The sequence below is a fragment of the Protomyctophum parallelum genome (genome assembly GCF_964188405.1).
Source record: "Protomyctophum parallelum genome assembly, chromosome: 9".
NCBI classification, from domain to species: domain Eukaryota; kingdom Metazoa; phylum Chordata; class Actinopteri; order Myctophiformes; family Myctophidae; genus Protomyctophum; species Protomyctophum parallelum.
The window spans coordinates 30,858,093-30,882,559 of record NC_139706.1 but is presented as its reverse complement, the minus strand read 5'-3'; the positions used below and the strand labels follow the sequence as shown (position 1 = coordinate 30,882,559).

General features: G+C 43.5%; 1 protein-coding gene across 1 annotated transcript in view; it reads right to left on the bottom strand.

The window, feature by feature from the left end:
- Positions 1-1,296: 1,296 nt before the first annotated feature.
- The window catches only part of tiparp (TCDD-inducible poly(ADP-ribose) polymerase), a 31,182-nt gene continuing 8,011 nt past the window's right edge, over positions 1,297-24,467 (bottom strand). The window contains exons 3-7 of the mRNA XM_083772718.1: positions 18,752-18,941; positions 17,484-17,671; positions 10,859-11,167; positions 4,435-4,692; positions 1,297-2,764 (exon numbers count right to left, since the gene is read on the bottom strand). Coding sequence (XP_083628844.1) covers positions 2,575-2,764; positions 4,435-4,692; positions 10,859-11,167; positions 17,484-17,671; positions 18,752-18,941 — 1,135 coding nt within the window. The 3' untranslated portion in view covers positions 1,297-2,574. The remainder of the gene's footprint in view (positions 2,765-4,434; positions 4,693-10,858; positions 11,168-17,483; positions 17,672-18,751; positions 18,942-24,467) is intronic.

The following is a 24,467-nucleotide window of genomic DNA, read 5'->3' as shown; positions in this document are numbered from 1 at the left end:
ACAGCGATGGAGAAATAGAGATCAGATAAAAAAGGATTAGGCAGAGAAACGTCAGGAGTGGAGATGAAGACGATACGGATGACAGGATGGAGTGGTGTTGTCAGAGGAATAAGAAGTGGATGATTCTCCACAGGCGGGGCTGGTCAGGGGTCTGAGGGAGAGCTGCCGATTCCCCCAGCACGCTGCCCCCGGCAAGGGGGGGAGACGGTTACCTCCGCCAGCCTCCCACTGGAGCTCTGGAGCACATTATCCATGGAGCTTAGATCATATGCTAGAGGGGAGCAACAGGAAAGAGGTGAGGGGAGAGTGAGAGGATCAGAGAGCCAGGGAGGGGGCTAAAGAATGGAGTTCTAGAATGAGATATGTGGAGACAAACAGAATCACAGAATCAGAAGGAGAAGAGGGGAATTCCTTTCCCATTTGTATACCAAGTGCTCCAAACAAGAACAAGCCGGCAGACATCCAATACAAAATGCTTCCTGAAATCATCCACAGCCGTAAATTTTGTCATGCAGGCCCACTTTCCACTGCGTCTTTGGGGGATTTTAGCGGCCATGACTCACAGTGGGCAGTTATGGGTTGATTTCAGCAGGACAAATGGCTGTTGTGTGGTTCGAATTTGTAATAAAATTCCCATCTTCCCCACTTCCTCTAATGCCAGTACACCACTAACACAACCAGTTTGTCAACAAGATTTTTCCCTAATTCAGATGAGGAATGTAGTTTAGAAGCTTGTAAATTTAAGCCAACATCTGAGCAATGAGCTAGCAATTTTGTCACCAACACACAAAAAAATGGAAGCATAAAGAGGTAAGATAAAGTTTGTTAAGTGTGTAACTGCTTATTTTTGGTCATTCTTTTGTTTGCTGACAGTTGTGGGCTAATTTGACTCGTCCCTCAGAATATCGAGTACCGTAATTTCCGGACTATAAGCCGCACCAGCTAAATTTAGGGAAAAAAACAAATGTGTACATATACAAGCCGCACTGGACTATAAGCCGCATAGAGGCCATAGCCGGCCATAGAGATAGATTTATTAGGTCCCCTAGTGGCCATTAGCTGTAAAAATCCATAGATTAGCCGCACCGTTGTATAGGCCGCAGGGTTGAAAGCATGGGAAAAAATATAGTCCGGAAATTACGGTACATAACAATGACATGATTGTTACAAGGGTAAGAAACTCATAATTCAGAGAAAGTACTCCAAATGTGTTTTCAGCAAACTGAGGTTACATTTGAATGTACTTAGCTGAATAAAATGAATAAAATCACAGTTCAAAGCTCTGTCGTTTTTTAGTTTTTAGATTCTTTATTTAATCAATGTAACATTAAACTAACATAAATAAACATTTTATGAACAAAAGGCACACAGTTCAAATATAAACAAGGAGAATGTCTGTACAGTGTCTCTCACCAAAACACTTCTACTGTCCCTCAGAGAGAACGGTCTAAGAAAGAGATGCGAGTTTCAGGAATTATTATCATTTCGTTTAATTTTTTTTGTTAATGACAACCCGTTGCTGGAGAACTCAGTCTCAGTCAAACTGTTCATTCTTCGGTTCCCCGTCCGAGGAAACAAATGCCAAGAGAAATATTTTCAAACCGTGTGCAACTGTCCTCAAAATGGCTGCCGTAAACGCCCGTTCGTATAACTCCTAGTTCCATGGAAACTACTGTCCAGTGTCCACATGATGAAGAGGCCATATAATAGCTGTCCACTATGTTGAAGATTCAAAGACACACATAGCACATGTACGACTGTAAAAAAGTCATGGAGGCGGGGCACACTCTCACTATGGTGGCTGTATTCAAGATAACAGGGTGGGAGTGGATATGACCATGGTAACTCTATGTGTGGGTGCTTCTAGTAGTGAGGTGACTGGCTCCTCAGAACAATCCAGCCAGTCCTGGATGGATGCAACCTTGTACTGTTAAGGCAATGTCGAGCCAAGTTAAAAAAAAAAAAAAAAAAAAATTAGGATTGAGTTATAATAATAATAATAATCTAGGGACAGAGTTTGGTTTGTCCCAGTCTCGTCTAAATCAAAACGATTTGCTCTGATGTCCTTTCAGGATTCGATGCCTCAGATAAAGGAGGGGTAAGTGATCCAGACCAGTCCTAGACTGGTTTGATCTGGTGTAGCCCAGTCCAGTTGAGTTCTAATCCAGTCCAGTCCAGTGTCGTCTCAGAAGTTCTTGGTGCCTTAGGGCGCGTTGTCCCATTGCATGAAGTAGATGCTGCTCTAGTCTAGTCTGGCACTGACCATGATCTGATCAAGACTGGCCTCAGCTGGTCTTGGAGCCAAGCACATCTTTGCAATGGATGACAAAGCAGCCGTAGTTACTGTTTTGTCCAGTCTGGACCAGTTTCATCTGGTCCATTTCAATGCAGTCTGGTCCGGTTAGAGCCATGCATCACAGACCACGGTCAAAAATGATTTGCAAATTAACTCTGAAGATTTTAGTTTAGCCTTTAGCTACTTTGATAGCCATCCTGTCAAAGTCGGCTAAAAACAAACAGAAAGCTTCTTTTTGCAAATGCCATTTGCGAGGCTAGGCGTGCTCCAGTGCAGTCTCAGATGCCCACAGTGCTGGGTACCTCCTCGTATTGAATGATGAAGTAGGGGTAGCTCTGGTCGTCGTTGAAGATGACGTAGATCTGGGGGTCCACCCAGTTGTCCACACAGGAGTCGTAGAGGTCACTGGAGGGGTCACGGGGACTGATGGGTGGCGGGCGCCGCATGGAGGGGTTTCCTACCGTAAACCTGCCAACACAAAGCACAAAGGAGAGGGTCAGTCATTTGGTCAAAGCTATTTGTAGGCCTTTATATAAAAAAGTATATCTAGTTGATGAAAACATTATTTTGTCAGTAGTGGAATACATTTCTACGCTATTCTTGAATTTTGTGCAGGCAATAGTTTTTGTAGAAGTAAGAGCTTGTACAATATTATTCAGGTTCAACTGTAAAACAGATAAAAACATCATCGAGTGCCATGATGTGTGCTGTATATAGGCATGCAAAAAACAAAACAGAAAGTCAACTGCATGGCTAATGGTTTAATTTGGGCAGGATGGACACATGGAAACTAAAGGAGAAGAAGGAAACACTACATCAAAATAACAACCATAATGTAATTTATGTGAAATTGATGGTGGGGTGTCCATTTGGAACACATTTCACTGTCTAAAGCACCTTCACTATCTGCGCACAGGTCTGGAAGCAATGTCTTGTTCTCGGGGCTGTGGTGAGGATAAAACCCAGGCCTAAAGGAGGAGGAGGGCCACGTGCGGTGCGGTTCTAAAATGCAAGAGTCTCGACCACCACACTATCCTCTGGCAACACTGCACAATTACATCTGCTGCAGCCAAAACGGAGCGAGTGGAGTGTGACCGTTTCAGTCAAATCACTTGTTTTACATATTATGTAGTCAATATGCACCTTATGTGCAGGGAATTTGCATGATGTACCTATGGTTTTATGACAAACAGCCTCAGGGAACATTTCACGTGGCGTTGTTTTCACGTGCAGTACACTTAATCCACTGTAAAAAAAAAAGTCATGGAGTACAATGGAGTGGTTTCACATTGAGATCTTGAGAAGATCACCTTTCCACTGAGGAAAACTATTTATGGACAATAATTGAGCCCAACCCAGTCCCAGATCATTACACCTTAACCCAACAACACTTTCTTGTAATTTCTGTCACTTATCGAAAGGGGTATAAATTAGCCTCGACCTTTCCCCTAGTTACTGATGCTCTGCAACTTCTGGCTGCAACATCTGGGACAAAATAATTGGTGCACAAAATCCCATCTGTTTCCCTCCAAACGTTATATGATCGGTCAAACACAGGGAAAGACTGCGGATGAAATACAGGATATTAGGGCTGTGTATTGGCCAGAATCTGGCGTCATGATACATATACGATATAGAGGATACGGAACAGTGGGATCTGCATTCACATTTATCATAGTGGGGTGCATACTTAGTTTCCAAGATCATCAAATCAGTATTTGGTGCATCGATACAGTGTTTTTGAGAATTTAAACCGCTCAAAATATGCTTAAAGTACCAAAACTAAAAGTATGTCATGCCAATGCCATTTCACAAGTTCAAAATGTATAAGACATTTTGAAAATAGCCGATCTACAACCTCACGTCATGATGTGTCGCATCGCAACGCATTGTGGCCGAAATATATGGTTAGTGTGTTTTGTAATATTAATCAAACAAATCTACAAAGTAACTAGTAACTTAAGTGTAAAAAGTACAATATTTGCCTCTGAGATGTAGTGGAGTAAAAGTATAAACGATTGGAAAGGTACCTCAAAATTGTACTTAAGTACAGTACATAAGTAAATGTACTTGGTTACTAATTTCCACCACTGTGTATAATGCCAAAATAAGGATGTCAGGTTGAAAGCACACATTACCTGCCAGTGAGGACCTTGGCCAGGAACATGCAGTGGACACCTTTTGGCGAGCGCTTGGAGAAGTTGTGGGAGTAGACGCCTTTGCGAGCGAAGTAGGATCCCTGGCCAAACATGGTGGCGTGCTTGCCGCATACGCGCGGGTCAAAGTTGTGCTTGCAGATGCCCTCCACCACGTCGGCCGAGGTGCCGTGGAAGAGGTGCCGCTCACTCAGAAGCCGGTCCATCTCGGAGAGACGACGAGACATGTATTCCTTCTTCCTGTTAGGCAGAGAGGGAGATAGAGAGAGATTGTTTGTTATTCACTTGTTTTCATCATTACTATATAGAATTTTTAATTGAATTGAGAGAAAGAGAGAGATCCAAACATAAAGAGAGAGGAGAGGAACAAGTGAAAGGAATAGGTAAGTCGGGGTGTTGCAGAAATTTACATTATATGTCTGTTCAAACAAACAAAATCTTAGAAAGGACAAGAGAAGGTAGAAAGAGGAAGGTGGGTTGAAAACGAAACACGACATTGTTAGCATTGAATCAAAATCAAACCGGTATATGCAGCAGTTTATAGAGCAAGACAAAAAGGTCCAACTAACCTAACCTAACCTAACCTAACCTCATTTATATGTTGTCACATGATGAAGAGCAACAATAGAATCACATTTTTTTTATTGTCACATCCCAGGTTTACATGTGCATAACAGTGGCAGACTTTTGTGCAAGCTCACGGGGAGCAGAAGAAAGACAAATAAAATAAAACATTATCTACACATTATGTACCATCGGGTACAGTGTGTACATGAGATTAGACATAAGGTGCATGATGAGCACAGCACATACTGTACATGATATAGACATTAAAGTGCAATGTCAGGGTGTTGTATATGAGATTAAGGAGATTGGCCTATCTAGGAAAATAGCCTATCTACAATACAAACTCAAAATGTGTCACAATGCGATGTGTCATGAGTTTGTACATCTGCTATTTTGGAGGGGAATGAGTTTAATTAAGAAGTTACACAAACTCACAAATTCCTTTCTACTTCTGTATGTGACTGCTATTGCTCTTGATTTTCAAGTGTCAAAGTGCACGGTATAATCCAGGGTGTTAATTCACCTCTGGCTCTGAGAGTAACAGTTGACCTGTATGGGTTACAATAACACCCCCCACACTGTAACACATGCAACAGTCCAACACTGTATGGGTTACAATAACACCCCCCACACTGTAACACATGCAACAGGCCAACACTGTATGGGTTACAATAACACCCCCCACACTGTAACACATGCAACAGGCCAACACGGTGAATGAACTCTCAGTAACCAGCTAGCAACAATCCTGTCATTTCAAGTCAGTTGTGATCAGAGACGGCTAAGACCGCATAAGAGGCTGGCGCCTAAGCCGCTGTTTCTCCACTGGTAACACACACACAGACACAGACACAGACACACACACACACACAGACACACACACACACACACACACACACACACACACACACACAGTCTGTTTGATGTGAGCAGATCAGGCAGCCATGCGTAGGAGAAAGCGTTGTGAGCCGGATAGGCTGTGACCCCGGCTTGACCTCCCGTGAACTCACAACTTGTGACCTGACACAGGCCGACACCATACTGACGCGTATGCGCGCATGCACGCACGCACGCACACACACACACACACACACACACACACCCGCGCGAGCAGATATTCTTGTTATAGTGAGAGAGTTGCTTAACCTGCATTGTGCATTCACCTCCATGACTTGAGGAAATAACACACATGCTCACACTCACTCACACACTCACACACACCACCATGCATGCATGCACACAGACTATACTGAGCCAATTAGAAGGGCACACATCGGTCACTAATGCATTATCATCCACACACACACACAGTCTTGCATATTCATGAACAGGCACACACACACACACACACACACACACACACACACACACACACACACACACACACACACACACACACACACACACACACACACACACACACACACACACACACACACACACACACACACACACACACACACACACACACACACACACACACACACACACACACACACACACACACACACACACACACACACAGCTTTTCTTTCACAGTGCATTTTAACAGCGGGAAGAATGACGGTGAGCGATCATGAATTTCATTGGCTTAATGGCCTAATTGCCCACTATCGCCGGACGATGTCACCCGAAAAGATTAATTAGTTTTAGGTTTTTGGGCAACGTTCCTCCGCCCTTCTCCTGTTACACACGCATACACACAAACACACACGCACAAATATGCACGCACACAGATGCTTGCACGCACCCAATGCCACACAATTCCATGCCTACTATGGCACAATAGCACACAGTCACGCAAGCAAGAACAGCACAGATGCAAAAAACATAGATACAGCTGCATGCCCTGCACTCTACAGATGCACACACAGTCACACACAGTCACACACACACACGTCATTGTGAAACTCTGTGGAGCCAGCGTGGGAGTTAACAGGTGAGAGCGGAATGGCCCTCCACTCACAACAGAAAGAGCAGCGTCATCACAGTGTGCAGGCCTTGCCATCCGGCTGAGTCTCACACCACTGATAAAAGCATGTTGTTGCCCTCATGCATATTTCAACTTTTTTTGTCATACTACAGTGTCACAAAAGTAGCAAGAATAGACAATCTTTTTTTAATTCCTTTTTTTAAGTGAATGTGAAAATGTGTGTGTGTGCTGTGCACGCGTTTTATAAATATTTAGCCAATTAAAAGTATTAACAAGTATTAAATTAAATTAAAGTACATTGGATCCATTGGATCACATTTTTTATATTTTTATAGATTTTATATTTCCTGAAAGGTTTTTGATATACAAGGTTTCCGTCGGACAGCGACAATTCATACAAAACTCCCATACATTTTCACTTTATTTTTATGTATGATTTATTATATTTACAGAGAGAGCCTGTGTGTAGGTGTAGGATAACACATGTTTGGAAATGTTCTCACGGTGTAGTAGCTAGCTACCGGCCCAGGCCGTGGCGTAACGGTCTGGGCACCGGACTGGTAATCCAGTCGCAGTGTGCCGCGGGTTCGACTCCCGAGCCCGACACGGCCTTTACTGCATGTCATCCCCCCATCTCTCTCCCGTTTCCTGTCAGCCTACTGTCTGTCCCTTCAAAAAAATCAATAAAAAGGCGTAAGCCGCAAAAAATAATAAAATAAATAGTAGCTAGCTACCTGTCTGTGCCATATCTGTGTTGGATCTGCACTCGCATCACAAACCCGATGTCAGTCAAACCCGTGCAGTTTGTAAAATGCCAGCGTTGCAAAAATGTTGTGGTCTAGATCAGCTTGCTTGATTCATGCTTTGAATAATGTTCGATGCAGTGGATGCAAGAAGTGGATGAATATGAATATCGTTGCTGTCGGGGGGAAACCCCATGTTTTCAAAACTGTTACCTTTCAGGATTCAAATTCAAAAGTAGCCGATCTGCAAGAAAACGCAGCGCATCGCAACTCATTTTGAGCTTGTTGATCTGCTTTCGCCAACCCCGCCTTCGGGTATGGGCACTGATGATGACGCGGAGGAGGAAACACGCCGCCAGCACCCACAGCGCCCCGAGCGGGAATCGAACCCAGGACCTTCTGGGTGTGAGGCGACAGCACTACCAACTATGCCACCGTGCTCCTTATTTTTGCTACTTATGTGTGACACTGTAGAATTATGAAGAAGGGCATACATTTACAAAAAGAACATGGTGATAATAGGTTTCACTGTCTGTCCAGAAAAGAGGTCCTTACTGAACTCATACAGACAGTATATTCCATACTGTCACTGTATGAAATTCTTCCAAATGACTGTTTAAGTGCTTAAAGTTATAATATGATGAAAGGATGAAATTATAGAATTCAATCAGAAAAACGGTTGAACAAACTAAGTGAGTAGTTCAGACAAACCAAGCTCAAGCAACCACACGATTGTGTCTATATATCAACAGTAAAAAAAACAACACTTGATTAGCACCAAATCCACAGTTAATCCTCGACTGCCTCAACAACACACCACTGTATATACGCAAGTAGAGTGCATGCGTAGTGACGCATGTGGAATGTAAACACGACATGAGACACGTCATTGCTGGAGACACGCTCCAAAGACTCTCCACAAGTCTGCCAACGTCACTCGCTGGGAGGGAAAACAACTTTGTGCCCAGTACCACTACGCCAGCAGCAGCAGTACAACAACATAGTGCCCAGTACCACTATGGCAGCAGCAGCAGTACAACAACATAGTGCCCAGTACCACTATGGCAGCAGCAGCAGTACAACAACATAGTGCCCAGTACCACTATGGCAGCAGCAGCAGTACAAAAACATTGTGCCCAGTACCACTATGCCAGCAGCAGCAGTACAAAAACATTGTGCCCAGTACCACTACGCCAGCAGCAGCAGTACAAAAACATTGTGCCCAGTATCACTACGCCAGCAGCAGCAGTACAACAACATAGTGCCCAGTATCACTACGCCAGCAGCAGCAGTACAACAACATAGTGCCCAGTATCACTACGCCAGCAGCAGCAGTACAACAACAACATAGTGCCCAGTACCACTACGCCAGCAGCAGCAGTACAACAACATAGTGCCCAGTACCACTACGCCAGCAGCAGCACAACAACAACATAGTGCCCAGTACCACTACGCCAGCAGCAGCACAACAACAACATAGTGCCCAGTACCACAAGTAAGACGAGCAAACGCGGGAAGCGAACGCAGCTCGTGTGTGTGTGGTTGTGTGTGTGTGTGTGCTACAGCTGCGCCCTGTGTGTGTGTGTGTGTGTGCTACAGCTGCGCCCTCTGGTGGCGGGCGGGTGGTGTAACAGCGGGACAGACAGACACACAGACACACACACAGACATTCAGCCCTTGCTGTCATAGTAAGTGGCTCACTGCGTTCGCAACTACGCCAGCAGCAGCACAACAACAACATAGTGCCCAGTACCACTACGCCAGCAGCAGCACAACAACAACATAGTGCCCAGTACCACTATGCCAGGAGCAGCTTTTACCAGCTTTTTTCTCTTTTTTTTTGAAGTTCTTCCGTGGGCCACAAGGGGGCGCTCCGGGGGCCGCAGATGGCCCAATTGATGGCTAATTGGGGAACCCTGGATTCCCCAGTGCCCCCCACCAAATGTAACCTGACGCTGCCAGATGAGGGCGGTATTGGGTAACCATGTTCCCCAACACAGCCTTCATCTGGGATCTCTCAGGGAGTTGAGCTGACAAAAATCCGTTCCGTACCGGACCAATCAGCGTGAGCTAAGGGCGGGATATGTGCGAAACCGGATGTGAAGCTATATAGACACGTCAATATGATTGGTTGTGTTTGCACGCCCACACGGTGATAAACAGATGGTCCCATCCAATCATCTACCAAGTATCTTGAAAAAAAGGAACAGCCCCGTCATCGAATTTGCTTCCGCGATCCCAGATCCCAATAAGCTGTGAAACAAATGTGTGTAGCAAGCTTCTTGGATCTGGCAGCGTCAGGTTACACCAAATGACCGGAACTACTTTTAATATTCACCAAAAACAGACCAGAACTCCCACCACGGGACTCAGGCAGTCAATGAATTCCTTTGCAACCACTGTTAATGGCAAGTATTTCCTACGACTTTACGTCAAGGTTTCTGACAGTATGCAGGTCCTTCTTTGTTATTCAAAGATCCCCTTTTTATTATATGCACTTTGTCCTATGCACCCGTCACCAACCTTTTGAGGCTTTTCTAAAAACCTGTGGGATAACAAATCCATATGAATTGATTGTCACGTTTTCCCCCTAAACGTCTATTACACAATTCAACATGTGACATGTCCACTTGTATTCAATATGTCAATTTACTGAATTCAGACTTAAAAGGGTATAAGCCTAAAGGATTAAAAGGGAAACGACTGAATGACAGAGAGGAAATTATGTTGGCTATCAGGAATTTTCCTTCATGTCACTTCCCATTTCCTTTACATTTCAATATTCTATATCTATATGTACCAGTATGAATGAATTAATTGTTCAAATGAACAGGTTATTTTTGGTGAACTAACTAGGTCACTTCCTCAAACGTTTGGACTGAAATGAACTATGTGAGGAAGGTGATCTCTTCCCATGACGGACTGATAGATCATTGGCGAGCAAAAAAAAATCCACTAATCTTTTCATGTACTGAACGAAATGATTTGAGTCACTGGAATGAAAATAAATCATTGGGGTCCATGGAACACCAGGGGGGGGTTCCAAAAATTAGGGGTTGAACTTAACACTAAGATCTCAGAGGCACATGGCCAAACCAGGATTTATTTGGGGGTTCTTGACACGAAAAAGTTTGACAATGTTTGGAGGATTGGTTTCATTTACCTCTTGTATTTCTCCCAGAGGAAGGGGTTCTGTACGCGCAGGATCTTGATGATTCGGTACTTGGTTTCCGGCACCGTCTTGTGGAACAGGCTGTAGACGGTGCGGTAGCTACGGTCGTCCCGGGACACAGGAACCTGCAGGAAGTCCTGGCTGGTGGTCATGGGCAGCCAGGTCTCTGGGAACGGACTGGGGGGGTTGGTGGAGGTGGGCGACAGAGGGAGCGAGACGGACAGGTCCACGGAGGAGGAAGAGGAGGACGTGGAGCCGATGGAGAGCGTGAGCGGAGAGAAAGAGAGGCCGCCCAACGTCCTGGTGATGCAAAGACAAAGACATCGTTAGTTACAATTCCAACACTTGTGAAGTGCTTCGCATATTTTCCTTTTTTTCAAAAACAAACCAACATACACACAAAATACAATTAAATGAATACGAACAATGACAACATTTTAATGTCATGGACTCCCATAACTCTGATGGTGTACCCTCTCAGAGTGCACACTGAGGGAGCCTTGACCCCTCTTTGAGAACTACTGCTTTAGACATAATGATACTTCCTGTGTTGAACAGGAACAGATAGCATGTTGTTTAGACAGATGCCTGGGTTCATTGTTTACCTGGCATCCTAGTTTCTTGAAGCAATATATACTGTTCTCGCTCCATTCTATATATGTGATTGATTATCTTGTTTATTGTTAGTCTCTGAATAGCAACGTCTACTAAATGCCTGAATTGTAAATTGTAATTGTAAATGGACAGGGGTTTTGCGTTGTAACTATGCTTTAATGTCAGAAACATTATTGATAATATTATTGACTAATAAGCACTTGTGGTACTACGAAGGCCACATCACACGACAATACTGCATCTGCACAGCTGTTTTTAAACCTTTTTAATTTCCAGGACCCTCAGTGTGGTGCTGTCTGCTTTAGGCCACTGACAGCACAGACCCCATGACTCAGACAGTGGAAGTAAATGCCATGTGGTTCCATTTGTACAATGAGGATAACAGGGCCTACCCATCCACATAGGATATCTTCACTGGTCGTCAGGTGGAAACCTTTGATGTTCAAAGCCATTCCACTAGCCGATCTACAAGCTCTATATATTTCACTACATTTATGGTATACTTTACAACACTCCTGTATGATTAACTTAGAGTAAGTAGGACATTAATTTAAGTTGAAACACAGAGGTTTCTCCCCAACAGCGACAATATGAATGCATCACCCAACATGGCTTCCATTACAATACGCCACCTTTCTCACATCTGCCTTTATATTATCCACCAAGTGTTTCTAATCAAACCTGTATTTCTGACATGAAAAAAGGAAAACCCGATGCGTGATGCAGAGAACCAACCCAACCCCCGGCCGCAAATAAAAAAACAAAAAAACATACACCAGTTAACTGTCAACAATGACATCACCAGCATGCTCGGCACAGTGAGTGGACCAGGCCATCACCAGGCATACACAGCAGGACACAGGAAGAATGAAAGCCAGACACCAGACAACACAACAGGAAGAGAGAGAGAGAGGGAGGGAGGGAGGGACACAGAGAGAGAGATTGATTAAAGAGATGGAGGGACATAGAGAGAGAGAGAGAGAGAGGGAATGCCATTGTGGAGCTGTCATAGAAGTGTCACGCAGGAAAACTATTGTCTAGCACATTTGAGTCAATAACTGTGGTTTGGCAGTTATCTCTCACTCAGCCGAAATGTTAGCCAAAACGTTAGCCCTATCAGCCACGTGTGTGTGTGTGTGTGTGTGTGTGTGTGTGTGTGTGTGTGTGTGTGTGCGCGTGTTGTGTGATCGTGGTGATTCTCTGAGGCAATGGGACAGTTTCTAGTCTTATTTCTCTCTCTTTCTTATCTTGTCTCTCCAGTCCCGATCTCTCCATCTCGATCAATGTTTTTATTCCCTGTGTGCTTTGAAGCCTGCCAGAAAGAGCTTGGTGTGAAATGGAAAAAGACAGATAACAAGAAAGTGATGCAGAGAGAGAGAGAAAATGCCAATCAAGCTAATAACCTCAAAGTCTAGGACAAACTGCTCCTGGGTGAACAGTTTGTGCACACGCACGCACGCATGTACGTACGCACGCGCGCATATGCTTCCTTCTAGTCTGTAATGTGCGGCTGGCCAGGGGCAGAATATCTTTTCCGTATTCCCGGTAAATGTCTACATGTATATTTCACAACGAGGCTCGGCTAGAATTCCTTTGCATAAATGGAGAGGGAGAGGGAGAGGGAGAGGGAGAGGGAGAGGGAGAGGGAGAGAGAGGGAGAGAGGGAGAGAGAAAGCAGAAAGGCAGCTACGGGAGGGAATGAACCAGTGGATGGAAATCCCTCGTTCCACATTCCAAGTCCCCACAGTCACATTTCACACTCACCCAGTCCTCCCCGCAGCACCCTGTCGGTCTGTCAGCCATTTAGATCTCATCCTCTTCGTCTCTCTCTCTCTGTTCCCCCTTTGTCTGTATGTACTGTGGTTCCCCCTCTTCCATTTGATCATATACATATTGTTGCTGCCAGACAGAATCTCTGAATTTCAACGTTTAATATTTTTATTTTATTTTTGTAAAATAACACCCTACTTCATCATACAAGAGTGTCATAAAGTATTGGAAAGTACTGGAAAGTGGAAAGTAATGGAAAAATGTACATATTGTTGTTGTCGGGACTCGGGCGGCAACCTTCAATGTAACACTGTCACACAATGAAGTATAAAATACAACCTTCTATGTGACACTGTCACACAATGAAGTATAAAATACAACCTTCTATGTGACACTGTCACACAATGAAGTATAAAATACAACCTTCTATGTGACACTGTCACACAATGAAGTATAAAATACAACCTTCTATGTGACACTGTCACACAATGAAGTATAAAATACAACCTTCTATTTGACACTGTCACACAATGCAAGTATAAAATACAACCTTCTATGTGACACTGTCACACAATGAAGTATAAAATACAACCTTCTATGTGACACTGTCACACAATGAAGTATAAAATACAACCTTCTATGTGACACTGTCACACAATGAAGTATAAAATACAACCTTCTATGTGACACTGTCACACAATGAAGTATAAAATACAACCTTCTATGTGACACTGTCACACAATGAAGTATAAAATACAACCTTCTATGTGACACTGTCACACAATGAAGTATAAAATACAACCTTCTATGTGACACTGTCACACAATGAAGTATAAAATACAGTAGGGCATTCATTTATAAACAAAAAAAGCCAGACAGCGACGAGAGATTATAGATATAACACAAATTACAAGTAAGATGCTTTTGAATGAGCTAGCCATGGAAAGAACTCTATAGCACCCTGGTTCAAAGTTCTGAACTGAGTGAGTTCTAATCTATATTTATAATCGATCGCTTTGAGAGGGCTATACTGCCCTACAAAGCCAAAGGGCAGTAAGTAAGGAAATAATTAAACTAAAAAAGATGATATTATTGCACTAATTGTATATCTGTTCTTGAGGTAAATGTTTATCCCCGAAAATCATGAAGGCCAATTTGACCTACAAGTCCGACAAGTGTTTTCAAAAAACATAGTTACTGCACTTTCGCTTTGTAGAGCAGTAAAATAGCCTCAATAGGAATGCTATAATATTCTGCTTGCTAGTGTTTCATTGACTAACAATGGATGAAAGGCCAAGCGTAATCGTTAAGATTATTTGCAGAGAGCTGATTTTGAAAGGAATGCTATGGTGTGCAAGCCACCCAGACTGGTTAAGACCGTGCTGAGATACACTGCAGCAAAGAGCAAAGTTAAGATGATTTTGCAGTGACCTAACATTGAGAGGAATGATGTGGGTGTCCTGCAAGCTCAGGCTGCTAATGTTGCACCCTCTTAAAATGTGACTTTGCGTGGAAGTGTTAGCGAGTCGTGAGGTTGTTGGCCCTGGCAGGAATGCCACCGTGTGCCGGCTAGAAAGCAATGTGCACCCGTGACAGTGTTGTAGCACATACCGAGAAGAACAGTACAGTATGTGCGTGAGAGAGACTTTGTGTGTGTGTGTGTGTGTGTGTGTGTGTGTGTGTGTGTGTGTGTGTGTGTGCGTGCGTGCGCGAATATATACAGTGGAGGAAGTACTAACTTTGCTCAAGTACAGTATATTTTGTTGAGTTGATGAACACTTTTTATAATTTCACTCAAGTAAAACTTTGAATAGAGGACTTTTACTTGTAACAGTATTTCTACATTGTGGTACTTTTAAACCACTGTAGTGTATATACCAAATATGGAGAGAGAAAGAGACAGCGAGAGAGAGAGAGAGAGAGAGAGAGAGAGTAGTGTGGTAGAGGGACGTCATGTAAAACCAAGGGGTACATTCTAATAACAAAACCCATTATGAGCTAGTAGCACCAAGTCCCAAACACTGGGCGTACTTTTACAAGACTGAGTGCCAAAAAGACAGACTGACCCACAAGTTGTGCCACAGAGCAGTGAGCCGTGTTAAGGCACATAGTGTACCTTATAATGTGGTCAAACGCAGGACAACATGACATGTGTAGCTGTTTCACACACTTTCATCATCCCTCTCTCCTTCCACATTCAGCCCAGGTTCCTCTTCAGGTGCTCAACCTACTTAAGTCTTTGAGGCCACTTGAGCCTTATTCACATTGCACAGAAAACAGTAGATCTACAAGCACACAAGGCGAAGGCATCGCAGTGCACATAACTGTACAAGAGAGTACAACATGTTTACTTTTTGTACATTTTGATGTTCCCAAACTCTGGCCTGGCACGCCCATAGAGACATATGGCTGTTAACCACTTGAACCCTCTATAGACCGATTCCGTAGCGGGTCTCATGGTCGCAGCCTACGTATTTCCTGTAGGCGGACTCGACGTAGCTGCGGGGGTAAAACCCTCACCAGGCGCATCTCTTCCACTACAGTGAACGGCAGAGTGACTGATGTTAGTTTGCCTCAAACTTTACTCTTTTACCTGCTTTTTTACTAACACTAACATTACAAAGATGCCCAGAACATCGAGATGAACCCGTGTAGTTTATGGCTGCTCCAACAGTAGTGGCAACATACAAAATAAATAAATACGGAATGTCAAAATATCCACCGTGGTGGCTGAGACCAGAGCCATTGAGTAATGGTTGAGACAAAGCAGTGAAAGGTCCTGAAAGATACATAATTTCAGTCTTACCCAATACCCAATCTTTCTGTTTTATGAACACACGGCTGCTGTATTTTATACCTCATACTAAGCATTTAAAGTATGAGGTATAAAGTACAGCAGCCTTGTGTTAATAAAACAGAAATATTTGGTATTGGGTAAGACTGGCGTTATGTATCTTTCACTGCTTCGTCTCAACCATTACTCAATGGCTCTGGTCCCCGCCAACGCGGTGGATATTAGACATTCCGTTTTTATTTATTTTTTATGTTGCCACTACTGTTGGAGCAGCCATAAACTACACAGGTTATCTCGATGTTCTGGGCATCTTTGTAATGTTAGTGTTAGTAAAAAAGCAGGTAAAAGAGTAAAGTTTGAGGCAAACTAACATCAGTCACTCTGCCGTTCACTGTAGTGGAAGAGGTGCGCCTGGTGAGGGTTTTACCCCCGCAGCTACGTCAAGTCCGCCTACAGGAAATACGTAGGCTGCGACCATGAGACCCGCTACGGAATCGGTCTATACTTCATGGACCATAGTCTCCCAGGGCTCTGTACTATAGCCCCCTCCTATTCCCCCTTTCGCAAAATCTCTTCGGCAAATATAGTCCATTTTGAGCTTGTACATAGTAGTTACGCCCCAATGTTCGCCCCCAGAATAGGGATGCTTGGGTTCATGTGGCTAATAAATCATTAGCACTACAACAAATACACACGTATATCTATCTATAAATGCACCATGTCTCTGTACGTCTGTACATATATCTGTAATCCACTTAACTCGAGAAACGTTCGACCCACCGATGGTTATCCAGAATATACTTCCACCGGTCTAGTATCGGTAAAGATGAAAATCACCATGCTCCCTATTCTGATGCATTTCATTTCAACATGAGTAATTCTACTCACATTGTTGTTGCTACATGTCAACCCCCACTCACTGTAGCTTAGCGTGCTATTGTGCATAACATGAAGGTAGAGTTCCAACCCGATTAGTGACCTCTGTCACATGTCAGGTTTTTGGCAACTTATTTGGCAAAATCTTTACTGAGGTTAAGGATAGGAATAAGGTTAGGTTCAGAGTTCAGACATAGTTTACTGAGGTTACTGTCACTTAAAACCAGGTAGAGACAGAGTTTGCCGGAATTGTGTCCAGGGTGACCAGTATTCCCTTGAGGGCAATCTAAATGGACACTCTGACAGTATACAAATGGAACCAAATGGACCTGTTAGGGTAGTAGGAGCCTATTCGTTGTTATACCTTTCAATCTGGGAAATAAGAATTAGATGTTGAACGTGATTAATGGTAAATATGGGCAGTCTCTGTGACTTACTGCAAGTGGGGTGTGAGTCTCTGTAACTTACTGCAAGTGGGGCGTGAGTCTCTGTAACTTACTGCAAGTGGGGTGTGAGTCTCTGTAACTTACTGCAAGTGGGGTGTGAGTCTCTGTGACTTACTGCAAGTGGGGCGTGAGCATCACAGACGACATGTAGGCCGGACGCTTCTTGATCTGCCGCCTGAAGCCGAACACGGCGTTCTGCTGAAAGCCCTCCCTGATGTTGAGGATGTACTGGTTCTGCAGCGTGATGAAACGAACCTCCTTCAGACCGCGGCCGCTCGCCTCCTCGATCAGACGCACCACCGGCTGTTGAAGGAGGACAAGGGGGAATTAGATTGATTAATTGGATCACGTGAATGTAGTTTTACATAAAGTATATTTTCTTTGCATGCCTGTAACACCCCCCCCCCCCCCCCACACACACACACACACACACAAGATCTGTAGAATATTGTGAAATATATATTTCTGTCCGTCTGCGTTGCAATGCTTTGCAGTTTTACAATTTACACTTTACTAATGACATGCCTAAGAAGGGACGCAATCACTTGCGATATAGGATACTTTATTGGTCAATATTGTGCTTTCAGTATGACACTTAAGCCTAATTTATGTTCCGTCGCACAACAGTGTCATGCGCTGGAAATAGCAGACCTACAAGCTCACAACGGACACTGTTTAGGAAGAGTGTTGTAGGAGGAAGGGAGGGAGTGAAGGTTTAAGACAAAGTTGGGGAGGGAGGACATGGGTGGGGCATGGATGAAGACTGATAAAAATATCCTCGCTGTCGGGCAGTAACCTCCATTTTTGTAAATAATGCACTAGCCTAGTGTATCATACAGTAGTGAGCTTGTAGAGCGGCTATTTTCACTGTTTTATTTTTGTGTTTTTAAAGGATTCCACCTGACAGCGACAATGTGAATGATGGAGAGATATGACAGGTGTAGTGGGGTGGAGAGGGGCGGGGCTGACAGGAAATGCAAAGACAAAAACAAAACACCATGCTGATGAAATATTAACCGCACACACACACACACACACACATACACACACACACACACACACACACAAATTGCAGACAGAAAATAAGGGGAGTGCAGTCAATTTGTAATGATTTGTTGGAGCGGTCGGCAGTTGGCGCGCGTGTGTGTGTGTGTGTGTGTGTGTGTGTGTGTGTGTGTGTGTGTGTGTGTGTGTGTGTGTGTGTGTGTGTATGTGAGGCTGTGTGATGTATTGATGCCATCAATGTGTTAGGTTAGTAGATTGACTGGTGTGTGCCGAGTTAATGTGTCTGGCCTCAGTGGCCTGCAGAGCACACACGCACACTCACACACTCACACACACACACACACACACACACACACACACACACACACACACACTCACCTCTGAGTATTCCCTCCAGCCAAAGTTGTCTCTGCAGTAGTATTTCCACACAGTGTGACAGTTGGGGGCGGAGTTAGGGTTTGTGGGTGTGGTGGTTACGGGGTTGGGGGGAGTGGTCAATCGTCGCACGCGATCAAACTCCATGTCACACACTCGCATCGCTCCAAAGTCCAGCGAGAACACCCTGCCCCTGGGAAACACACACAAACACAACACAGCCGTTAGAACCATCACTGGTACACATAGGGAATACTAATAGGGAGGCCATGGCATTATTAGACTCCATGCCTATGTCCGGTTAACATCAGCGGTGGACAAAGTACACAAATTACGAAGTACAATCTCAGAAATGTTCTGATAGAATAATGCATTCATCTAGGGGTCCTTAACATGGAAACGTCCCTGTTGGAGAATAACTGGTTTACGGTAAACAACATTAGGAAACAAGCACAAATAAACACCTACACTTTAAAAAAAAAGCCCAGAAAAAACAACCGGCCAATACCTATATTTAAAAGCATCTTGGCACGCTCTCTACAAGCTCTCTACACGCTCTCTACACGCTCTCCACTACACTTCCTAGAAGTGTAGTGGAGTCAAAAGTACAGTATTTCTATTTAAAATGTTACTGAGTTAAGTTCATAGCTTGCCAAAAGCAAAACCAAATATGTACAGTAAAGTAAACGTATTTGATACCACAGTTCATTGTACAAATGCAAGCAATAGCGGCCTCATCGATGGAACACGTAACAATTTGTCAATTCAAACGTGGAACCCACATTATTTCATAGAATGAAAGAAAGGCAATCAATCATGTGCATGCGTGCACAATCACCATGTATTTTTTCCAGCCTGTGTGTGAGAGTGCATGTGTCTGGGGGAATGCCACTACATGCAACAACATGCAAAGTGTAAGAATTTGCATGCTGTTCCTATGTGTGCCTGTGACAGAACATGAGCAAATGAGATTATAATCGTTGGTTATCGTCAGAATGTAGAGCCTGGAGATGGTCTACTGAATGTGAATGGCAGGCATTGCAGGAATACACAATCAGGCTGGCGAATAAACTCTAGATGTGTTTCCCAAACACTGGGTCGGGACTCTTGTGGGTCGCGGACACATATTTATGGGTCGCGAGTAAATACCCCTTTTTTTCAGCATAATAAAATCTAAATATTAACAAAAGAATATTCCAAAGTAACTATATTACTATTCAATACTAAACAATACATCCATGAAAGATACAATAAATAAACAAGTACTGAAAATAGTAGGGCTGCAACTAATGATTATTTTCATAATCGATTCATCAGCCGATTATATTAAAGCGCAAATAACATGCATTTAAAACGGCTTTTAATATTTAATGTCATATTGTCTATGTCCATCAAAGTTATTTCTAATGGTTTGAGCCTCAATCACCACTCTGATATAATCAGGCCTTGTCATTTCTTTCTGGACTTTGGAAGCAGTTTTAGCTGCAATACCACAATGTCCTGAGGTGGTGGGGGTGCTGATATGCAAATTATTTAATATTTGAGTCATTATAATACTGATGCTAGATAAAACCAGGCTTGTTTCCATTCCATGCCAGCTTGGAAAATCAACAATGGTGGACATTGTAAACAAAGTGGAAATGCAAATTTGGAACTGAAGACTGAAGAAGGAGGAATTATACAAAGTAGGGTGACATTGATGACATCACGATGAGACCAAAATCAGTTGAGCTGTTCCTGAGAGCAATTTCTATTAAAGCACCTGATATAATATGAAAGCCTGATTGTTCAAAATGTGTTATTTGTGGGGATAGAAAACACATTATGTGAGCCTAAAAATACAAAAGAAATTGAAAAAGTTGAATTTTATAAGCTCCTTTAACGGTTAATCGGATTATGGCACTTATTGGATTTTAGTTTAGTTTTTTTTAGACTTGTTCTAAAACTAACAAAAAACACATTAAAGATAAATAATTCATTCAGAAATACATAATTTATTTTCCACTTTGTCTTTCACCAAAATAGGTTGAAAGTGGTTTGACTGAAACTATTGTCAACAAACAAGCAGCAGAAAGGTGATCAAAAATACTTGTATTGGAACATCATCTAGATGATTTTTGCTACGACAGTAATATGCAAAGTTACAGACGGAGGGGGTGATGACTGGTGGAACTGAACCACACTATTACTGCATGTCTCTGAGTTACAGACGGATGGGGTGATGGCTGGTGGAACTGAACCACACTATTACTGCATGTCTCTGAGTTACAGACGGATGGGGTGATGGCTGGTGGAACTGAACCACACTATTACTGCATGTCTCTGAGTTACAGACGGATGGGGTGATGGCTGGTGGAACTGAACCACACTATTACTGCATGTCTCTGAGTTACAGACGGATGGGGTGATGGCTGGTGGAACTGAACCACACTATTACTGCATGTCTCTGAGTTATGTCTCTAACCCAAACTGTCTGGATCAGTCTGGGTCAAAGTCTCATATTTGTGTGTGTGTGTGTGTGTGTGTGCCTGCGTGCATGTGTCTTAAGTGCCTCTGGCAAAACCATTCTGGGTCAGACATACCACTCGTGCACATCTGGGCAATGCACACTGGCACGCTATGCCATGCACATGGACAGCAGGCAGAAAGAGACAAGGACAAACAGGCATGCATACACGCACACAGTACCCCCCCCCCCCCACACACACACACACACACACACTTTTTAACCGACTATAAATATCGTAGAGACGATACAATGTCTCCACAATATGCCTTTTCAGAGATATCGTGAATCACATTCTATGATTTTCAGTTCTATACCTTAATTTATACTTCTGTAGAACGACGGTTTCCTTCACCAAAAATATTACTCCTTACTCTTGCTCCTTACCTTTACTCTTTTAGTTTTTGTTCGGTGGTTGTGCTGTTAAGTAACTTAAAAAATAACCATAAAAACATACTTGCGATAATATCGTGTATCATGATACTGCTTGAACACACACACACACACACACACACACACACACAGACAGAAAGTGTTAATAGGCTCATTGATTTGTGCCTGAACACTAATTGAATGTAAGGTCAAAGGATGTCTGCATGTTGTGTGTGTGAATGTGTGAAGAATTCTTTCTCGTGGATTCTTGTCCATTAATAACACTCACATAACATACAGAGAGGGGGGTGTTTGTATACATTCTATCTACCCATATTTAAAGCATCTGAAATTACTCTGGATAAAAAGTGGTGTAAAAGAGAAGGAGAGAGAGAGAGAGAGAGAGAGAGAGACATTACTTGAAAGGGCAACATGAATATATACATGTTATTGTGCCTGGAGAAGTGAAACTCAATATGCCGATACTGTTCCTTCACTGAAAATAAAGCTGTCTAGTCATAGTTTCACATCATTGGTGACTATTCCCTGGATTTCTGTTGTTTCCCTGAAACAAAAACACAACTAGCGTGAGGACTGAGTCGGCCGTTCCTGCTCAGTGATTTACCAGAAAAAGCATGTTTGAATGGGGAAGAATGAAACAGGTGCTGCTCTGCTGACTATTATGTAGAAGAGTGTGTAGAAAGAATGAAGGATGATGGGGGGGAGAGAGAGAGAGACAGAGACAGAGACAGAGACAGAGGGAGAGAGAGAGAGAGAGAGAGAGAGAGAGAGAGAGAGAGAGAGAGAGAGAGAGAGAGAGAGAGAGAGAGAGAGAGAGAGAGAGAGAGAGAGAGAGAGAGAGAGAGGTTCTGACGAACAAAGCAATCATTTGTTACGCCTCAGGTTTTGGCATGTTCCATGTTATCTTAAGAGGATATATTAAATTGACTTCAGTAATAAGTTTGTTCACACAGGTTCATATGTGGGTACAGAACTTCAACAACACTTCACAAGGCCAGGTCAGGGTCAGAGAGACATCTTTGATGGCACTCTGAACCAATCACAGAGCTGTACTCGCGTCGGCATGGCAACATGGAGGGGCCTGCCTGGATATGTGGATGCATTTCAGTAGTCGTCAACTGCAACGACACGACACACACAGACCTAGACACTACTAGTACCTGCCATTTGCTGAAAGGTGAAAGCTATAAACTTTATAGCTCTCACCTTCCAGCAAATGGCATATTCCTATATTGATTTCACCTGCATAACATCTGAGTTCTCACAGGAGAGGCTACATGAAAGGAGAGGAGACAGTTTGATGGCAAAATGATGAAGGGTGTCTCAACCTTTGAAATAGGCGAGATGTGGCTCGTGCAACAGAAACACATAAAAGAGGTGCAACTCTATAGGATATTGCTGGTATTTTGTATAATCACCGTAACCACTAGGCAAGCTCCTCTCTCTGCTGGTACAGTGGCCTTTAAAAAGGCCCCATCTGGCACCTCTCTCTCGCACGCACGCACGCACGCACACCTTGGAACTTTCTCACGGTTAGACAGACAAGGACCCGCATACCAGCATCAGTCATGCTATTGTACACGTCACAGACCAGAGAAAAACACACTCTCATACACACACACACACGTAAGTGTACACACACGCACTCACTCGCACGACGCACACACACACACACACACACACACAAGTTCAAAAGATTCATGTACACACACGAAAGGTTCACCCAGTCACGCCTCGACAAGTCAATAAGTCAGCCAGTCAAATAGATCTGCTGACGAAGGCTTCTTTACGTTGTGTCCTCATGTACGTGCAGCCGTGCGCACACACACAGTTTGCGCACACACAGGCGCGCGCGCACACACACACACACACACACACACACACACACACACACACACACACACCTCATCATGTCATGGATTAGGTGTCACTTCCTCATGCCAACGATTCATTGACCAGAAGTGGTTAAATATTGTACTTCCCTCACTGGTTCTGTTGCTTGACCAGGAAACACAGCACACTCACGCCACATGAACACCCACACCCCCAACAGAGACAAACACACGAAACAGACACACAAAACACTTTCTACTATTCTTTATTTTGCCTTTCCATAAAACACACATACGCGCGTGCAAACACATGCACGCACACAAAAACACACACACACGCGTATAGATCCGGCATACCTGATAAATCCTTATGAAAATAATATTTTCCTAAGTGTACGGCTAACTCAAAAATCCTTTTAAACCGTAAAATCCCAATTACTCTTGTGAGGAGTGAGGCCCAGAAAAGTTGTCTTCAAATCAAAATGTCTGTTTCTCAAATAATGCTACGATACTATGCAGATGTAGCATCATGTTATGTATGGTCTGTAATGAAGGAACCATCCTGCCAACTGTCTCTTCTCTCTATCCCTCCTCTCCACCTGGCTGTGTTGACATACTCCTCTCTCTCTCAACTTTCAAGTCTCTCACATCTCTCTCACTCGTTTCTCTCTCCTCATTATCCTCCTCCCTCCACCTTTCTCTCTCTTGTGTCTTTGTGTACTTGTACTGTCATATGCGTAATGATAGATGGAAAGCGAGGGCGGTGGGGTCTCTCTCTCTCTCTCTCTCATCATATCATCATTCTCTCCCTCTCTCTGTCCGACTGAGAATTGTAAACCAGGTAACCGGCACAAAATAGAAGGAAAGAAAATCAAACAAAATTACTTTGACATTTTATGACAGAGGAAATAACTGTGTTTAATGTTATGATAGATTGCAAAACACAGGAGCCGATCTAACTGATACAGAGAGAGAGAGAGAGACAGTC